The 20,417-nt window shown below is 35.3% G+C and overlaps 1 protein-coding gene across 1 annotated transcript in view; it reads left to right on the plus strand.

Moving 5' to 3' along the window:
* Positions 1 to 330: 330 nt before the first annotated feature.
* RFX6 (regulatory factor X6) overlaps positions 331 to 20,417 on the plus strand; it is a 50,699-nt gene continuing 30,612 nt past the window's right edge. The window contains exons 1-6 of the mRNA XM_069488499.1: positions 331 to 594; positions 888 to 1,044; positions 3,773 to 3,896; positions 5,617 to 5,678; positions 16,100 to 16,177; positions 17,304 to 17,331. Of these exons, the coding sequence (XP_069344600.1) occupies positions 372 to 594; positions 888 to 1,044; positions 3,773 to 3,896; positions 5,617 to 5,678; positions 16,100 to 16,177; positions 17,304 to 17,331 (672 nt within the window). The 5' untranslated portion in view covers positions 331 to 371. The remainder of the gene's footprint in view (positions 595 to 887; positions 1,045 to 3,772; positions 3,897 to 5,616; positions 5,679 to 16,099; positions 16,178 to 17,303; positions 17,332 to 20,417) is intronic.

Consider the following 20,417-nt stretch of genomic DNA (forward strand, 5'->3'; position numbering starts at 1 on the left):
ACTGTCCTCCGCTCTGCGCAAAATGAGAGACAGGGAGGAAGGGGGCGGAAGGGGTGCGGGGAGCCGGTCTGCGCTGCTCAGGGCGTGACGGGCGCAGGTGAGCTGGAGAGTCCCGAGGGGAGCACCTGCCCGGACCACAGACCGGCGGAGAAACGCAGACGCGTCTCGGCCCACCTCGGGTCGGGCGGTCTGAGCTGAACCTGTGCGCGGCTCGTCTCTCCGCTACGCCTGACGACTCCGCGGCCGGTGGCCTCCTCCCCCGCCCCTGCGGCCGCGGGTCCCGGCCCCGCCCCGCCCTGCCCCGCCCCGGTCTCGGGGCTCCGCCGAGGAGCCGGGCGCGCGGAGGGTGCCAGGTCTCGGCGGCCGGGAGGATGGCCAAGGTCCCCGAGCTGGAAGACACCTTCCTGAAGGCGCAGCCTTCGCCCCGACTGTCCCCTGAAATCCGGGAAGACTGCTGCGTGCAGCTCCTGGGCAAGGGCTTGCTCGTCTATCCCGAGGAGAGAGCGTACCTGGCGGCTGAGGCGCAGCCCGGGGGCGAGCAGGGCGGCGGGGAGCCAGGGGAAGCCCCGGAGCCGCGGGTGGGAGTGAAATCAGGTGAGTGTGTGCCCCGTCCCGCGCTGTGACTGGGACGACGATGTAGTCTAAGAAGGGTAGCCAATAATAAAAATAAACACATCTCACACATCCATACAGGGTATGGAGAGTGTTCTCTCCAAATCGTATTTCCTCAGGAAAATGTCAACTGGAGATTAAGGGGTTTTGCGCTGCTCTCCTCCTCCTCCCCACCCTCTGGTAGGCTACACCTTTGAAGTTAAAGTCCACCAAGAGGCTACTTAGGTAGTTTTTATATTCTGTTTTTCTTTATCTTCCCTTCAACTGGCAATCAGAAATGCATTTGCACGAAGGTAACTTTTCCTCTGAAGAAGAGGATGCGGACAATCACGACAGCAAAACCAAAGCAGCCGATCAACACCTGTCTCAGAAGAAAACCATCACGCAGATTATGAAGGATAAAAAGAAGCAGACACAGCTCACGCTGCAGTGGTAAGACTTGCCCACAGGGGTACACTGAAGTATGTGAAGTTCCCAAAGCCAGTGTCTTCAGGATCTTTGCTTTTCACAGTTTGCTTCTCCCTCAAACTTTTTGGTGAAGTTTGAAATACTGATTAGAATTTAATCCAGATTTTTTTTCACTGAATGTTTAGTAAAGAGGCGTATTCCAGTACCGATGAAAAATGATCTGCAATGCAAATAAAAAGAACATTGCTTTGTTCATTATTGACTAAAACCGTAATTTCTTCAAATGTAAGCAATAATGAATGTTTTCATGACTTACTTGCTTAACATGTAATCACTTTGGTCCTTGTATGTTTGTTATTTAGTAGTTTTTGCGTTTATGAAGCATAATTCTTAAAAACAACTTGAAAAGAGGAAGGATATTAACACTGGATTTATCCATAAGAGGGCAAATTAAAAATAGTGTATTTGCCATAAGATAAAATGCATTTGAAGTAGAAGACATAGAAAAATCAGTTAAGATATTATTAACTTGTAGATGTTCAACTACTTTTAGAGCACCTGTCATATGTGATTTAATGAAATATCACAAATTGGATTTTGTGGAAAATCTTTTAAAAGGAAGAGTATGTCAGTAGGATTTCAACATAGAACATGTTGTAATATTTATTTCAAAGAGGGAGCTAAAGTAAAAACATAATATTAAACTTCCCTATGTAATAGGAAGAAATAGGCATATAAATTTGTTTCCAAATTCTAAGTAATAAACAAATTACTATAAAGAGCTACTTGTTTAATGATAAATTACATAACCTATTTATATGCAAAGTATAATCTAAACCTTAGAAAAATACAATGAAAAAATAGACTCTAAACTTAGTAATTTTTTTTATTTATTTAAACATTAAATCACAATTTGCATATACTATTTTTTGTGATTATATGCTTGAACCCTTTCAAATATTTGAAATATAAACCAAATATTCCTCTAAAGTTATGGTTTAACTATTGAAGTTAATGTCATGATTACTGGTTAAGAATACACTAGAACAGTAAATAATTGAGTTAACTATCTAGAATATTTAGGATACAACTATTTTCATTAGGATAATTGGGGCAAAAGTGTTTTGATTTCAGATATGTTATTGAGGTGTTTTGAGTGATCACTCTCATTTTTTTCCATTCAAATTGAGTCAGTGGAAACAACCCTGGGTTTTTATTTTATAAATCTGTACACATTAAGATTAAAGAAAAAAATCATACCCCAAATTAACATTGTAGTTATGTCTAGAATTACTCAATATTTTGAAGACAAAGACAATGCCTACAACAACATCAAAATAGCCAGATGAAAGTGGACATTATATGCATATAATTAAAATATCATTTTAAATAGGTAAATGTTTCTTGTAACAATTTTCATATTTTTCAAACTAAAAAGCACTGTCATTTTTGTTTGAATTTTCCACACTGGCTTCTAAATAATGAGTGTTATACATTTAAAAAACTGAGTTATTTGTATTTTCCTTTAAGATTATAGATTATTTTGGGAGTGCTAACAACTAGGACTGAAAATCAAAGTGAAAAAGCTGACTGATTATTTCCAGTTTTCACTGTCAACTAGATGTTTGATTTTATGCATGTGAATTGATTTTATGTTTTGAAACATTAGCTCTCACTGGGGTTTGGTCTTTGTTTTTTCTTTGTAGAAATACTTTAGCTGCTCAGGGAATACCTCCTTTAGCCTTTATCTCGTGCATGTTGGAAATATGTTAAGTCAAAAGTCTTGAAGGGTTTCACCCAATTTCAATCTGAATGTATACTCTATATTGCATTATTCCTACATTAGAATTATGATCTTACTATACATAAAATTGATATAAGTAAATTTTAGCCAAAATTACCTACTGAAGTGTTGGAAAAACTGAGACTAGAATATAGAAGTTCTGATTTCTAGATTGCTGTTCATATGGTCATAACACAAATATATATATATATATTGCATTTATATAAATTATACTTAATTGCAAACTAAATAGAATTACTCTAAATTTTTAAAGTTTATGTAATTATTTTTATAATATAGAGTTGAAGTTTTATATGTTATGTTTGGAGCCATCTATAGAGATGGAAACGTTATGTTTCAAATGTACAGGATGTTTCAGATAATTACAGTACTGACCACAGTAAAACGTGTAGGAATCGGAATAGATGAGTATCATTTAGAGTTACATAAAATTAGCCTATCCTTATGTATTTTGCAAATAAAAGCATCACCATCCTTCCCTAACTATTAAGGGTTCAGAACTAGTTTGTGAATGAAAGTGAGAGAATGTAAGCATTTGCCAGCCTAAAGCCTGGCAGCCCTTAGTTGTTGAGGATGTTATTTAAAAAAACCCATATCATCAGTTTCACCATTCATATTTATATATCACAGAGCAAACCATGATGAAAAATGAGGTTTATATAGAAATAAAACCTAATGTTTGTGATGTGGACCAGGCAGGCATGGCAGGAATGCACTAGCAGATGTTCACTGGGGTTCTAGCTCTTCTAACACTAACCCCAGTGATCTGATTTTTTAAAAACATTCAGAACAAAGAAATTGTACTCATGTCTACTCATTAACTTATTTGCATACAATCTATATTCAAAATGGGCATTAAGTTAATGAGGAAAGGGAAAGAAAAGGAGAGGGAAAGAAAAGGAGAGGGAAAGAAAAAGATTTGACCTAATTTTTGGCTTTTTTTCTTAGGCTTGAAGAAAATTACATTGTATGTGAAGGAGTTTGCTTACCACGGTGCATCCTTTATGCACACTATTTAGATTTCTGCAGGAAAGAGAAATTGGAGCCAGCCTGTGCGGCCACCTTTGGAAAGGTAAATGGCATATATTGGCTGTATTGACTTACAACTAAACTCATGTCAGGCAGACACTATGAAAACAAAATCATCTGAGCAAGTTCTGTTAGAGAATATGAAGACATTTGCTTTGCAGACATAAATGAAATCTCTTAAGGATTATGTTTGGGACTAGTGTATGTTTATACCTTGATTTTGAATATTATAACCCTGGCTATCAGAAGATCTAATGTGAACTTAAAGCAAGCTCGATTTAGCACTTCCCTTTAAAGAAGGAATATGTTAAAATCATAAAAGCTTTAAAGATGTGTGGTATGGTGTGTAGAGAAGCAAAATTAAACAGAGGTGGCAAGTCTCTTGTTAAGGCCATTAGTGGTTATCCTCATTATTTAGGTAGTCCAAGTATATGAGCTTTTAATAGGTTTTGTTCTATTACCTAAGCAGTTCTTCTAATTCTCCATTTCACTCTGAGGATGTTTACATCCCAAACTCCATATTTTATGATGGGATTGGTTAAATTTCTTTCATTTAAAAGCACTTCTTTCTACCCAATCTATATAGTTAGGATAGGAATCTATAGATCTGACATTACTATCGTTAAATCTATTGACATCCTTATGAGAATCAGGAAACAATATCAATTTTTTGAAAAGCCTTATTCTATGAGATTCTTGTCATGCTCTGCTGTCTAAGAACTTAGAATATCCCAGAAAAACTATAGGAAGGTTGGATCTCAAAAATATTGTACCTCATGTAAACTGAAATCCGAATTCTAGCCTGTAGAGGGACTCATTGTCCAGAAAATAATGAATACTATGATCCAGCTCCCCAGTTTCTTTAAAAAAATTATTTATTTGTTTTGAAGACCTGTCTATTTATGGAGGCAGTGCGATATGGCACATGGTAATCAAGTGATTTAGATTCTGGCCTAAACTGAATAATTTCTTGTGAGACCTTCTGAAAAGCACTTAACCTCTTCAAAACTCGGTTCATTCATTCCATAAAATGAGGAGGTTGGATAAGACAACTTTAGGTGTCCATGTTAACATTACCATTTTGTGAGTCCACTTTATGGCAATAATTCTTAACCATTTGGGGGTCAGGAAGCAGCTTGAATATCCAGTAAAAACTGTAGACCCAGTCCCCAAGAAATTAACACATACGTAAAATTTGCCATTGAGCTCTCTGAAGTTCATGTGTGACTCTCCTAAAATCCAGGTTAAAACTCCTGTTTTACACAGAAGACATTTTTTGATCTCTAATCAGATTCTAATTTTAGCAAATTTAGAGAAAGGAACATACAAAAAAATTTTTTATAACACTATCATGGAGATCCAATAAGGCAGAGGAAGTTTCATGTGTCCTTTCAGGGTTGAGGATAGATATTTAATTGTGGGTAAGTTTCTTTATGGAGTCATGAAAAACCCCAAATATTCCCACTTGTTATGCAAATAAAGTAATAACTGCTTTGGTAGTAACATCAATCAAAAGTAGATATTGATCTTCCTTGGAAATTGACACAAAGGCAGTAGAATATTCCAATCAAAAAGTACTTTCCTGGGTCTGCTGATGTATTTCTTATCAATATGTGTAAGATATTACTTTGTACAGGCCAGTATTCATTCACAGTTCACTCAGAGTTCATTTACTGTCTCCAAGTAATTGGCTATGAGGGGCTTGTATTAGAACCACATGCTTTCTATTAAATAAAAGCTAAAGTTATTGTCTTTCTTTTTAGACAATTCGCCAGAAATTTCCCCTGCTAACAACGCGGCGGCTTGGAACAAGAGGCCATTCAAAGTAAGATACATCAATGAACGTATATCAGATTTTGCCCTTGTACATGAGGATTGACACAAATGAAAAATAAGTATTGTCTTTGGCAGTGAATAGAAACAGTTATTCTCTTCTTGATGAAGCAGACTTTTACCAGCTGTGAGAACTAACAAGAACAATTTTAGAGTAATGTCTAAAAAGCAAACTTTACACAGAGAAATCATAATATATTCTTTCAGATGAAATAATCTTAAAGCCATTACTGGAGGCGCCGGTGTCATGAAGGAGAAATGTATGAGACTAGCTGCAGGGACCAGGCAGACCCTACAACACTCCTGAAGAACGAGGCCAAAGTCAGGGAGGGAAGAGCTGTGAGTGGGAAGGAAGTGCCTACAGGCTTCTGGTTCTTCCTCAAGTTTTCTCTCCCAGACAATAATTTCTTAATCTCCCCTCTCTTCTCTCTGCAACAAATGACATGCACAAATGGCCTCTTTGATTATCTCTTCATATAAATACAAACATAAAATAAGCTGTTGAATATTCCCCTTCTTGGTATCTTTAGCTTTTCTTCTCTCTTGTGGCAATCTCTGGAGAACCCTCAGTGACAGGTTCTCATTCGTCAGTTATTTCCTCTGTCCGCTGTGCTTTCAGTTTCTCCTTTCCTTCTGCCTACAAGCATATCCAGATCTCTTTTACACTAAGAAAAAAAAAAACCACATCAAACCTGCTGTATGATGCCTTCATGGTTCTTCTATTATTTTCCTTCTCTTTGCTATTTGTTGAAAAACTAGCTACCTGCTCACTTCCCCTACCACTGATCACATCCCTCTGACCTAGTCCATTTCTTTACCTGGGCAAAAAAAAAGAAAAAAGGCTCCTTTTTACTGTTACTCATCTTTCTTGGCTCCTGTCTAGCATTTGAACCTGCTGATGACACTCTCTTAAAATAAATACAGCAGATTCCGCTATGACTTCCCTGTCATGGCACTGCCCAAGTCCTCTGCCCTGGTCTACCACTCCTTTTCTAGCTCGTCCACTGTCTCTTTCTGTCCTGACATCTAGTCCAGCACTGACCAATGGAAATATAATGCAGCCACGTATTTAAGTCAAAAATTTCCAGTAGCCACATTAAAAAAGTAAAAAGGAGCAAGTAAAATTAATTTTAATGTTTTATTTAACCCAATTTATCTAAAACATTATCATTTCACCATGTAATCAGTATAAAAATTAATAATGAGATATTTTACATTCTTTTCTCACATTAAGTTTTTTATTTATTTTTGTTTTTGAGAGTCTCAGTCTGTTGCCCTGGGTGGAGTGCAGTGGCATTGTCCTAGCTCACAGCAATCTCAAGCTCCTGGGCTCAAGAGATCCTTTTGCCTCAGCCTCCTGAGTAGCTGGGACTACAGGCATGCACCACCACACCCAGCTAATTTTTCTATTTTTAGTAGAGACGCGTCTCACTCTTGCTCAGGCTGGTCTCAAACTCCTGAGCCCAAGAGATCCTCCTGCCTCAGCCTCCCAGATTGCTAGGATTACAGGCATGAGCCACCATGCCTGGCCCATACTAAATTTTTGAAATCCAGTGTGTATTTACACTTACATCTTAATTCAGACTAGCCACATTTCACGTACTTATGTTCGGCTAGTGGCTACCCTATTGGCTAGCTCAGCTTTGGTCAGTTCCCAAAAATAGGTGCTACTTTTTGAATCCTCTTGAGTTTGTCTCTCCTCATGCCTACTTTTATAACCTGGCTTTGACTGTGTCTTTCTAGTCCATGCAATACAATTTTTCCAAACTGACCTGGTAAAGTTTAGATTCCATCACATCTCTCCCATGTTTAGAAGCTCTCACTGGCTCATAATGCTAACTATTAAAGACAAACTTTTCTCACCTTGGCATGCAAGGTTCATTTTGATTTAATCCCAACCTATTTTACTGTCATACCATCTACTTCTTACTCTTCATCATGTGGCCTACGCTCTCAGCAAGTTCTTACCTCAGTACCCTTTGCTTCACCCCCAGCTGTCAGCCTTTTGTTTATGTTGCCTTCCCTGCTGAGAATGCCCTCTTCTCTATATGTGTGTTGAAATTTTACCCATTTAAAAGAATGTCTCATGAACAACTTCTTCCTTTTCTTAACCTATTGATTAATTGTAGGCTCTTTCTCTGCACCCTGATAGCAGTTTGTTGGTGTCTATCTTAATAGAAATTAATTTATCTTCTCCCCTAAATAGATAGTAAATATTTTGAGGATAGAAAATTTACCCCATTCACTTTTATATCATTTCTGTTGTCTGATACATAATAGATTATCAATTAATACTTATTTAATTGATTTCTATTAATGCTGGCAGTATTGTGGCCTGGGAAGGAGGAATAAAATGTCAAATTGAAACAGATAAAGTTAGTCCTTTCCTTCTAATGAAATAAGCTTTATTTCAAAGTTGACTCAATTTAACTGACTGGTTTCTACTGAATTTGATTCCTGCTGAATTGTGTAGGTGGAGGAAAGATCAGATAGTGTTTAAGGTAAATAGATAGGGGGGAAAGAGGCAAAGCAATGCGGAGAAATCCTCTTGACAGGGTCTACAAGAGAGCGGGCTGGTAAGCTGCAGAGAAAGTCAATTAATCCTAGAAGGAGCCTTCAGGATTAGGGATGAATCATTAACTCTGTCCATTGTGACTAAGTGAGGCCCTAGTACTCAGGTTGATGTAACAGCATGTGGTGACTTCTAGCAATTTATTTGAATCTAAGAGCCAGAGAAGTGCCCAAGGGCAAAGTGTTAAAAGTTTGAATTTTTTTCTGCCTTGCTGATATGCGATTTGCTTTTTCTGACATGATTATTACAATTTTTGGTATTTTTATATCAGGAAAAATTAATTTTCCATATTTAAACTTAGAATGTTGAAAGATATAGCAAGATGTAAAGTTTGTGCATCTTATAAATGGTAAAGTTTTGATGTAATTATTCTTAACCAGGTAGTTTTCCTACCTTTATTTCCAAGAAATATCCCTGGGTTTTATTTTGGAAGATAGTATATCAAAAGGCAGTGTGTCTAGTGGTTAGGCACATAGGGTTAAAAGTTGGACAAATCTAAGCATGAATCCCATACTTCCATATATAGCTGTGTGACACTGGATGGATTATTTAGCTTTTCATCAGTAAAGTGGGTGTACAATATCTCATAGGATTGTTGTGAGAGTTAAATGAGATTAAGTGTAGGAATGAATGGAGGAGCAAATATGCTTTCAAATTCACTGCCCTTAATAACATGAAATTTATGGCTCAATGAATCAAAAAAAATCAGCAATACAATTAAAAGTTATTGTTTATTGAGTACTACACACACACAGACACATATACTCATTATCTCTAATCCTTGCAATAATGATAGAAGATTAAAATTACTATGTTTTGCAAATGAGGAAATTGCAATTCAAAGGTGATTGACTTGCCCAAGGCCACACAGGTACTACACACTAACAATGCTGGCATTTAATTCTAGGTTTATCTGACTCTGAAGTTTATGTTATATCCACGAGTAAAAGTAGGAAAGTCTGCTTTTTCCCAATATCAGTCATAGCAACAAAATAATTGTTTAATTGAACTTTTGACTTTTTGAAGTATGTTTTATTAAGATTATTTTTACTGATCTAACAGTTCTTAAAATGTTTTGATAGATTAGATTCTTCTTCAAAGAGCTAACTGCACTTTATCAAGCCTCAATTATAAGTCATTTTATTTAGAGATATTTATGTTTTACATAAAAGCAAATTTGCAGCACAAATGCAACTTTACTCTCTGCCTTTTAATTTTTGTCCTAAACATTTCTCTGTTAGTATATTATCTTCACAACTATTATTTCTAATGGCTGTTTAATATCTCATAATTTATACTTTATGAAAAATATTTTATGTCTATAATAATATGAACAATTGAATGAGACACAGAAATATAAATGAAGTAAATATATCTTAGAGAATCAGGAAATCCTAATTTCTCCCAATCTTACTAGTAATTTGCAAAACTTATTTTATTGTCATTGTACTGTTTAATATAGTACTTTAAACATACTGTTACTAAATTTTATTTACTATTACTAAAGATTTATTGAATTATTTTAAAATATCAATAAATTTGCTATTTATTTTGACTTCCTTGGATTGTATATTAAAATATAACAATATTATGTAACTGTTCTGGTGATGATCACTTTAAAAAATAAGTACTCAATTTTTGCCAAATTCTCCTAGGATTGCTAGAGTATGTCCAGTCATTTCATTTGGGACTATCAGACAGAATTTATTATAGATGACGATAGACTCGAAACGTTCTTTTCTGTCTTGTGGGCACAAAATAGCACCACTGTTTCTAAAACTGTTCTTAGATGTCTTTGGGGTTCATGGAAATGTCTCTCTCCAGATTTTACTGGTCCACATATGAGAGCCAAAGTTTGGAAAATGCTGATCTATGTGACAAAGAGATAGTTAGTAGGGTCTAAAAATTATGAGTAAAACCAGCATCTATTTTCAAGTTTTGCTTTTCTACGTTCTGAAATAACTGGGTCTTATTCTAGCAATCAGTCCTCACAACTCTCAACTATGTGCAGGTGCTGCTTCTTTCCCTCATTAAAAACTGAAAGATGAAAAAAGTAACCCCAAATTTATCTAATCATCTATCTAAAAGGAAGAGATAAAATATTTAAAACAGATACATTAAAACAAAAATATCTCAATGGATAAAATCACTGTGTAGGCCCAGATATCGTTCACCATCAAAGTTAGAAACAATTAAAAATGGAATAATTTATTTCAAGAGGCAAGTCTGATGTTCCACACAGGAAGCCACTGTTAGTAATGGTTATGCAAAAAATTCTCTAAAGATTAACACCTAGGGTCAGAAAGCCTCACTCTAGAGCAACTAATATGAGGACAAAGCCAGTCAATTTGCAGGTGGCATTAGCAGCTCAGCTCTTCATTCATGCCTTCACTCTGACTATCCCCTCCCTGCCAAAAAAACCAATAACCTCAGTGGCAGACTCTGTACATTCTCAACACCAAAATAAAAATTGACTTCATTTCATGCTGCTTCTTTTTTTTTCTCTTTGACTTACCACCAATGTCAAAAGTATACAACTGGTTTTACGTTCTGTAATATTTTTTTCTTATGTTAAATGTGTTTACTTTTATACCAAGAACAGTAACACAGACAGTGTATTTCAATTAAAGGGGAGCCTGGAGCAAAAATGTGTCACAGGGAGGGGTAGAAGCAAAGTGTATCATTATCTCGCAGGCTTTGTTATATTTTTAAATTTAGCTTTTGAATAAATAAAAATAGAATGAAATTCTATAAGTACAATAGAATAAGGAAGAGTACTTCTGGCATATTTTGTGGTTATAAATGTATTATATTGAGAATAATCAATCCATATTTATATTGATGTACAAAGCGTTTGAGATACAAAGAATTGTGAGATAGGATACTTGCTGTCAAAGAACTTTTACTATTAATATTAATTATTTTATAAGCATTTTACTGAGGTCTCAGTGCTGACTAGGCCTTAGGACACAATGGTAAGCAAAAAGAGCCTGTGTCCTACCCTTGCTCAGAATAGCTCAGCCACATAAGGGAGAACATAGTTGAGCCCACAAATAGATTCCATGCACATGGTAGACTGTTTGATTTGAAGTTACATTTTAATTTGTTGTAGACTTTGATCAGCCAAATCTTGGTTTTCAGACATGACGGACAAAACCTATTATCTTATTTATTAGTAGTGATTTAGTGAGTTAATAAAACTGATATGGCAGCTGCTCTTATCATAGCAAGTTATTGCAAGTCCCTGACCAGCTTAATCCCATCGTTTCCTTATCAGTTATCATTTGTGTAGTGTAAACTAACATCAGGGCTACTAGCTCAATGGGAACATATGTTTCAGGAATTCTATATAAGGACTGAAATGGAAAAGAAGGTATAAATTTATCAGCAAATGAAGAAAAAATTGTACATAAATATTTTAGTAGTATGAAAGAACAGCAATAATTTCATTTGTCCTATTAAAAATCTCTTATATTTTATAACATGTTCACTTAAAAATGTAGCCACAAACATTAGTTAATAATTCTTCTTTATTCATGAATTGTAAATTAGATCTGTCCTTGATATAAGACTAAGGACAGTTGATTATAATGGATGAACACAATTCTGTTAGATAATCAGAAGGCTACTTATGTTTTCTTAGACAAATTAGCTAATCATCCCCAGGATTTTTGAGCATTTATCATATATTTTCTTTAACAAAAATGAATAATGGTCATAAAGGGAGAAAGAACTGTGAAATGTTTTTATTCAGAGTAATCTATAGGATAAGCATCAGGCAGTGGTATATAAGTGGTATATAAGTTAAAATAACTAGTTATTCCACAATGAGACAAATCTGACTTTTTATTTAATTTGCATTAGCATATATTCTTGTTATATTAGAATATTCATGATAAATATTCTCTAGCAAGATTTATTTGGGGTAAGTCTATTAACAACAACATAATGGTATAAAATGTTGCAAGTGAGATGAAAACTCCATGTACACTTTTCGTGAACTCACTCTCCCCAGTTTTATGAGGTTTATCTTTAGCTGTTAGGAAGACAGAGAGCTGCTCCTTTATTATCTCTCCCCCTCTGTTCTCAAAGACACAAAAGCATCACTCAGATGACAACATGTACCTAGTTAGACTAAAAGAAAAATTAAAGGGGAAAGATTATTTTATTGGCTCCAAAAGAAACTGGATATGAAATATGCTAAAACATTACAATGGTCATTGCTAAATATGGAGATTTGTGTTGCCAGCAACAGTCTTTCTGCCTAAATACAGTGATTTTAAGCCCTTCATATATATTGGTTAGGTATACAATTTTTGTTCAACCCCAGTATTTTACTGATGACCTAGAAGTGCAGTGTCAGATAGTGGTTATTAAAAACTCTTGGCTTTAAGAAAATTTATGTTTAATCTGTTTCTAAATTCCTGGAAGAACACATTGATTCGTCAGATAAGTGTTTGAGGATTTTTCTTTACAGTAATTTCTAATGGGGACTACAATGAAGGGAAAAATAAAGTTCTTTTCCTCTAAATCTTAGAGTTTAATAGGGAAGGTAATCCATGTACACACATACCAATGATACAGGGGCAAAGCTACATGGGACAAATGACCAAGAGAGTTCAGGGGAGTTTAGGAGTTTTGTCTGAGAGACAAGGCAAAGCCTTCATGCGTTAAAGCTATGCCTTGCAGCATGAGTAAGAAATGAGAGTTCAGGTGGAAGAGGGGAGGAGGGCTCGGGTAAATTTACATCTAACGGGTGCGAGGCACACTGTCTGGGGGAGGGACACACTTGTAGCTCTGACTTGGGTTGTGCAAAGGCAATATATGTAAGCTAAACATTTATACTCCCGTAATTTTCTGAAAATAAAGAAAGAAAGAAAGAATTAAATAAAGTTGGGGGGAAAAAAGAAATGAGGACATGATGGAAGAAGGGTATTCCCAATGGAGAGCTCAACAAAACAAAAGCACCAGAGTAAAAAGCACAAGATATTTATAGAGCACAAGCAGTCCTGATAGTAATAGATAAGTTTATCCAGTACTCGTGTAAGGGTAAAGGAGTTAGTAGACTTCCTTACATCATGTTGGATAAGAGATTTTCTTAACCTTACCAAATTTTAAATTGTGCTGATATGTTTAAGTAGATGATACCACATGCATGCCTTTAATTGACAAGTTCTTTTTATAGTTTTCTTTATGACACATTGTTATTTTTAACTTTTTTGATGTTATTTATTCATTTATTCAACAAATGTTTATTAATTTCCTATTATAAGGCACTTATATTCTAGAAGGAGTCTTTGTTTATATATGGAATGTCAAATATGAAACATCTAGATCAATGGTGTAGGTTTCAATGATTCATGTTAGTTATTCATGCTTACTAGGTACTCCCGCCTAACTAGAATAGAGAGTGTGTGTGAATAAATGCAAACGTATTCAAACTATATTTCTCTTAAGACTTTCTAATTGTAGGTAAAATTAAAGTATGAATTTAACATATATTTTGCATCTTGAACATGGAGGCAATATGGACTGTTGAGATAGAGTGTTCTGCTGAGCCATGAGTTTGAATTTTGCCTTCAAACCCATAGCTTTTTTCCATAACATTTTCAAATAAATCCCATAATTTTTGAACCTCTGTTTTGAAATGGGGATAATACTCTACTTGCAGAGTTCTATGGAAATTTGAGATCATGTATACATGTAATAGATGTATTACATGTAATAGGTGCTTAATAAATCGTAACTATTTACATTATGACCTCCTATCACCTGTTTCAATTGTAGCACATGTTAAGTTGGGTATTACAATTCTTTCTTTGCATTCTTTTCTCCCCTATAAGACTGTCAATCCCTCCAGAGACTACCTCTTTTTGAATCCTCAGTACTTAGCACACAGTAAGCACTGGATACATGTTGGAAGAAAAGAGAATGTACTCTTGCACTGGTTTTCTATCTCCCGGCATGTTTATAAGATTTTATTGATAGAATATGCTTAGCTACATCAATATAACTAAATTATCAGGTATTAATAAAGAGAAAAGGACTTGCCATTTCCCAGGTGTAGAGCTGAATGGAGCTGACCAAGTCATTTTCCTCAGGTGTCAATTTGTGTCTGGGTTGATAGTGTCATTTATATTTGACCTTTAAATAAAATACATATATTGCTCAAAAAGGACTTTTTGGGGGGTATGTATAGAATCTTGACACTGAATGTAGGTAGAGGCATTGAATACTTCTAATTGTAAAGGTATTCTGCCCTAATGATTGGGAACAGGACCGAGGGGACCAAACACAGCAATTTATAAAAATAAGAATCAAATAAATTGTGAAATAGAAATATACTGTCCTTAAAGGTAATAAGAAAAAAATTATAAATCCATATTAGTATTTATTTGGTCCTAAAAATGTGGCACTTAAAAAATGTGAATATCAGGTAGTTTAAAAATTGGAAGTAAAATGTGCCTCAGTGCTGGTCACTGTTTCATGATTGGCAGGCATCTGGCTCAGGAAGCTGTGGACTAGGCTAGACATCAATGTTCCTGACCAGATTTTCAATGTCTGTTTTGCTCATCATTGAACTGACAACTAGCTCATTGATGAGGGCACAGTATACATGCCAATATTTGTTGAACTCATAGTCATCCCTTTGACTTATGCTTTTGTCCACCACCTGTGAAGGCAATGTAGTTTTTTCTCGGTCTACATGACAAACCACTTTACCATGGTATAATATTATTTACATGTTTAAAAAAAGGTTTATAAATGAGAAATAAGATCAAAGTTATAATAAAATAAATTTATCAACTTTTAAAGCAATGCTTATTATATATTGCTTTAGCAAATAGAACAAACAGCAAACTTTTGACATTTTCAGATATAGTTAGACTGGAGGCCACTGGAAACCCCCTTATTCTCTTTTATTTCATTCCTTTCCTGATCTTAGATAAATGCAAATTGAAGGGATAGGGAAACAGTGGGTAGAGATGCTTTATGGGGGAGGGAATGGGGGAGAGTGGGAACTGACCACAGAAAGCAGATGTTAGAGGACTCTGGCTGCTCTCACTACATGCCACCTATTCCACTATCTTTCGTACTATATTTGTAGTGTTTGTTCTTGGGTCTGTAATATGTCAAGAGTCTGCAGCTTAGGAGAATGAGCTGTAATTTGAGAACTGATGAGATGTTACATTTGTGGTTCGTGATCCATTGGCATATTTATAACAAATAATTCATAATACTGTTACTTTCCATGTGTCATATTTCCATTGATTTGTGACATCACTTTTTCCCCATTATTGCACAGAAGTTTTAAGTGAAAATGATGATAAATTAGGCCTTTCATTCCTCATGAGGGTCACATGCTTCGTACGTTTTCCTATGCATGACATCATTGTCTTCCTTATACATAATGTCACACTGTTTTCTCTATCCAATAGATATACTGTAAAAAGCATTTTACTGTTCAATTGACTAAATTTAGGTTGAACTGAGCAATCTGAAAATAGTTGCAATCAACATACTTAGAGCCAATGCCTAACATTTACAAATTTGGGAGATTTGAAAGCTAATTTTTTAAGGGATATAAGGGAATGTAGCAGTAAGTGAGTCTCCTACTTTTTTCAACTCTAGGGCCAGCATTATGACCAAAAGTAGAATCAGTGGCTGTCAAAGAAGGATTTAGCACATTAAGATGCTACCTACCTAAAAAATACGGGAAGAGGAATGTCATCAAGAGGTTGCAGTTCTTGCTTGTGGTTACTTCAGTTATATCTTAGCCTCTTTTCCCACTTGAAAAATCTCCTTCATTAATACAGAGCTGGTTCCTGTCCTTGCTCTAGGTATCATTACTATGGGATTGGCATCAAAGAGAGCAGTGCATATTACCACTCCGTTTATTCTGGAAAGGGCCTAACAAGGTAGAGTTATACCATCTTCAATGCAAATTCTCTGCATTTCTTTAAATGTGCATGAAATCTATTGAATAAAATGACTTTCTAATTTTACTCATCAAAATGTTTTCTTTTAAGTGTCAGACCTTAATGTCAACTTTGTATAGGCATTTATATAGTTTAGATGACTGGGCAAATTATTAATATTATAAAATATAATTTGTAATAATTAATGAGAAATTAAGGGTGAACTAGGTGTCTTAGAGAGATTAAGAGGAGAAATCAAGGAAGCAGAATTTTTTTTAAATTTTTATTTAGTCATAAAGCTTAGTCTATTTTCAAGCTGGATTCAATAAAATAAAGGCAGAAAATGTAAACATGATTTTTTTCCTAAGAGACAATCTGTTATAAAGATCTATGTGTTTGACTAGTACTTCACCAAGATGAAAAGTTTATTTTAATAATCTTTAATCACATATACATTGAATAGCACTTTCCCTTGTAAGATGAAGCTACTGGCCTGTTTGGGTCTCTATGAAAGGAGAAGCATAAATGAAAATAAAAAGCACATTGTTCCAAGCTGCTGTTAATTATCAGGAGAAGGTTATTAATAAATAAAGTGACATCCAATGAAACCAGTGATAATATACAATTTTTTTAAAAAAAACACATTAAGTCTGCATCTGAGATTGCCTTTTATCGTATGATTTACTAAGAACTGCTCTTAGCTGAGGACAAAATTATTTTTAAAAGTAAAGTATCTATAGAAAAAAATAATTTTAGTCACCTGAGTTATACTATGGTAAATTCAGATATTAAAATAAACATAATGGCTACTTACTATCTACTACCCACTATAAAATGTAAATACAGTCTGCAACACATACAACTGTTTAATATCAAGTGTTCTTTGCTTGCCTCAAATCTCACCTTACTTTCCTAAATATTCCCCATTTTACTTTTCCCTAAAGGACTTATTTTTTTAGTAAGTTGAGAAAGATGCTTGAGCTCATTTGAAAAAACAAAGAAATTTCTCCAGTTTATTCCACTAATCATGACATGAAGTTACAATTTTTAGGGGGGTCCTCTGCATATCCTTGAATACTATAACTAATTTTTTTTAAGTAATGGGAAATGTACTGATTTTTTAAAGGTTTTCTGGAAGCAAGCTGAAGAATGAGGTAAGAATTATTTTCATCTCTATTTTACATCTGCTATAATATGTCTTACAAGCTGAGCAATACGTGTTGATCATCTGTGTTGACAAATATAGAAATAAATGTTATTTATTAGGAACGCCTTGAATGACTGAGGATTTCAGATACAGCTAAATTATATTTGGGGCAACAAGTGAGTTTCTACACGGAACTACCAAACAACTTTCAGTTAACCTAGGAAAGATCATTGTTCAGTTATCCTTACCTAATATCAGATAGTTAGGAGACTGGAAAAGAAAAAAAAAGGACTATCATTCGTCCAAAAAGTTTTCACTTAAATATAAGCAAAAAGCTAAAGTGGAAGATATAGAAAGAATTGGTGTTTGGACTACACCTATTTAGACAAAACATTTAATAGTTATCAAGATGCCCAAAAGCTATACTACATTATGGTTCACTTTGCTAGTTTGTGTATACACACACAAACACATCACACACTACACACACACTACACACACACACACACACACACACACACAATCTTTCTCCCTAGGCTTCCTCTCCACCCCCTCCTTAAAGAACAGATCAGCAAACTAACTTTATCTAAATGAGTTAGGCTACCATTAGGGACTGCATGGCTAATTAGGCACATGATAAGACCTTCATTATCCTCAAGTTAACTAATCATTAAAAAAGGTGCCACAGAGCGAAGGGCACATGACAATGTGTTGTGTGTAAATGTGGACCTGAGGTAAAGTGTAAGAGTGTAAGTCCATTAGTTTGGTGAAATGATGCAAGCATATTATCTTAAGAAATAACATAAAGCCCCCAACCTCTGAAATGATCATTTCTTTCCACCAGTGCTTTTAATACAGTTAATAGCTAATTACATAATAAAAATCCTCCAGATTGTTCTTTTTATCAATGAAATAATAGCTCTTTATTAGATAAACAATTGTGAAACTGCAAAAATATTGACTTAGAAATACACTTCGGTTGACTAAAGTTTATGTCAATAGAGAATTTAAGTAATTTTTCTCAGGTGTTCTTTCTACCAGTTTGATGAGGCTGGGGGTACTAGCGAGCCATCAGCTGATATATCCCAAGTACAGCGAGCCTTGCTTTGTGGAATAAAAGGAAATATTTCCTGAGTCTACTTTTTCTTTCTTAGAAGAGTACACTACAAACTCAGTTCTAGATTTTGTTTATAAAGTTAAAATAAAATATTCTGGTTAGGCTAGATAGCCTATGAATTTTCTACAGATACCTGAAGCAATAATAGTGTATCATTATTATGATAATTATAGAAATTAACATAATTAAGGGCTTTCTAAAAACTTAAAACTACTCTAAATGCTTTAAAATGATAAAAATTTTCATAACAAAGTTGAAATTAAAAAAATATATTTTTTATATTTAGAGTTACCAAATCATCACAGGTTTGCTCAGGACACGAGACTTTTGATGCAAACACATATACTTTAGGTCATTTGAACATTAATAACTGAGAGGTAGGATGAACAGGTGTTAACATGCTAATTTACAGCTAAGAAAAATGAGGCTGAGAGATGTATTTGCTTTTTTAAAAAGTCGGAGTAAGGTTCTATTTTTTAAAACCCATGTTCAAGATATTAATAAACAGATATATGGTATTATACATATAAGGGGACAAAATAGTGAATGGATAAATTTGGTCCTGTCCTCACAGAGCTTTACAGTATGGTAAGAAACTGTACCTTGAACAAGGAATTATAAAGGGTGTCATGGGAGTTGACTGAGTTTAGGGGGTTGAGGATATTCTCCATAGGAAGTGATTCTTAAGGAAAGGACTGAGAATAAGTGGGAGTTTGGAGGAGGAGTGGAGTAGGGGTAGGGGAGTAAGAATGAATGATCCAGACAGAGGGAATGGCAAAGGCAGGGTTTCTCAGCCTCAATTCCATAGAAATTTTGGTCCAGAAAATTCTGTTTGTTGGAGATATCCTGTATATTGTAGGATGCTGAGTAGTATCACTGCCTCTCTGTCTTCTAACACACCAGATTCCAGCAGCACACCCCCTCCTTTGTTGTGACAGCACTCTCCCAAAAAAATGTCTCTGACATGGCCAAATATCAACCACTGGCATATGTGAAGGCAAGCAACAAGAGCATCGTGTTGTAGAAAAAAATAAAAGAAATTTGACATAGCTTTAGAGTAGAATGAGATAGAGAGTATACCTATATAATAGGTGGGTAAGGGCTGGATTGTGCATGGTCTTATTAGGTTAAGAATTCTGGAACGGGAAGCCATTGAAGGGAAAGGATGTCATCAGACTTGTGTTTTCTAAAACTTGTCCTGGTTATAATACAGAGAACCAGTTAGAAGAGTGTAAGAAAGGAAGCCAGTAAATCCACTGGAGCATATATGAGCCTGTGTAAGAAAAGATCTGGACTAGGATAACTGACCTAGAGATGGAGAGAAGTAACTGATTTCAGTTACCAAATATTGAAGGAGAAGCAGGTAGAAAGATAATTAGTTCAATTTGGGACTTGTTGCATTTGATGTGTTTGTGAAACATCCGGTGCAAATTCAAAGTGGGCAGTTGGATATATGTGACTGGAAAAGAAGACTTAGAGATGTAGTTTGGGGGTGATTGAAGTCATGGTAATGGACAAAAATGCCTAGGTGACAAATGAATGAGAAGAGAAGAGGTTACCAGAAAAGAGTTGTGAAAAGTGGGAAAGAGAACGAGGGTCAGCGAGATGACTGAGGAGAATCCAGAGAGGTATAAAGAGAAGGAGAAGAATATAATGTCACAGAAGCCAAGGAAAAAAATATGTCCAGCAGAAGGGAATACTCACTACTCTCAGTACTATCAAATGGTGCTAAAAGGTCATCAAGATAAGGACCAGGAAACGATCTGTGGAATTAGTTAAGTGGTGATAACTCATGACTTCAGGGAGAACATTTTTAGTGGTGAGCCGGGGTTTGATTGGTTTGGGAAATGAGTGGGAAGTGACACTGAAGGTGGAAAATTTAGTCAAGTTGAGGGCCATACTCAGAAAAGGGTTTGGAGTTTAGTTCTGAAGGGTGATTAGACTGATGTGCTAATGTTGATAAGACTGATTCGGTA

Source organism: Eulemur rufifrons, chromosome 15 (genome assembly GCF_041146395.1).
Source record: "Eulemur rufifrons isolate Redbay chromosome 15, OSU_ERuf_1, whole genome shotgun sequence".
Classification (NCBI taxonomy): Eukaryota; Metazoa; Chordata; class Mammalia; order Primates; family Lemuridae; genus Eulemur; species Eulemur rufifrons.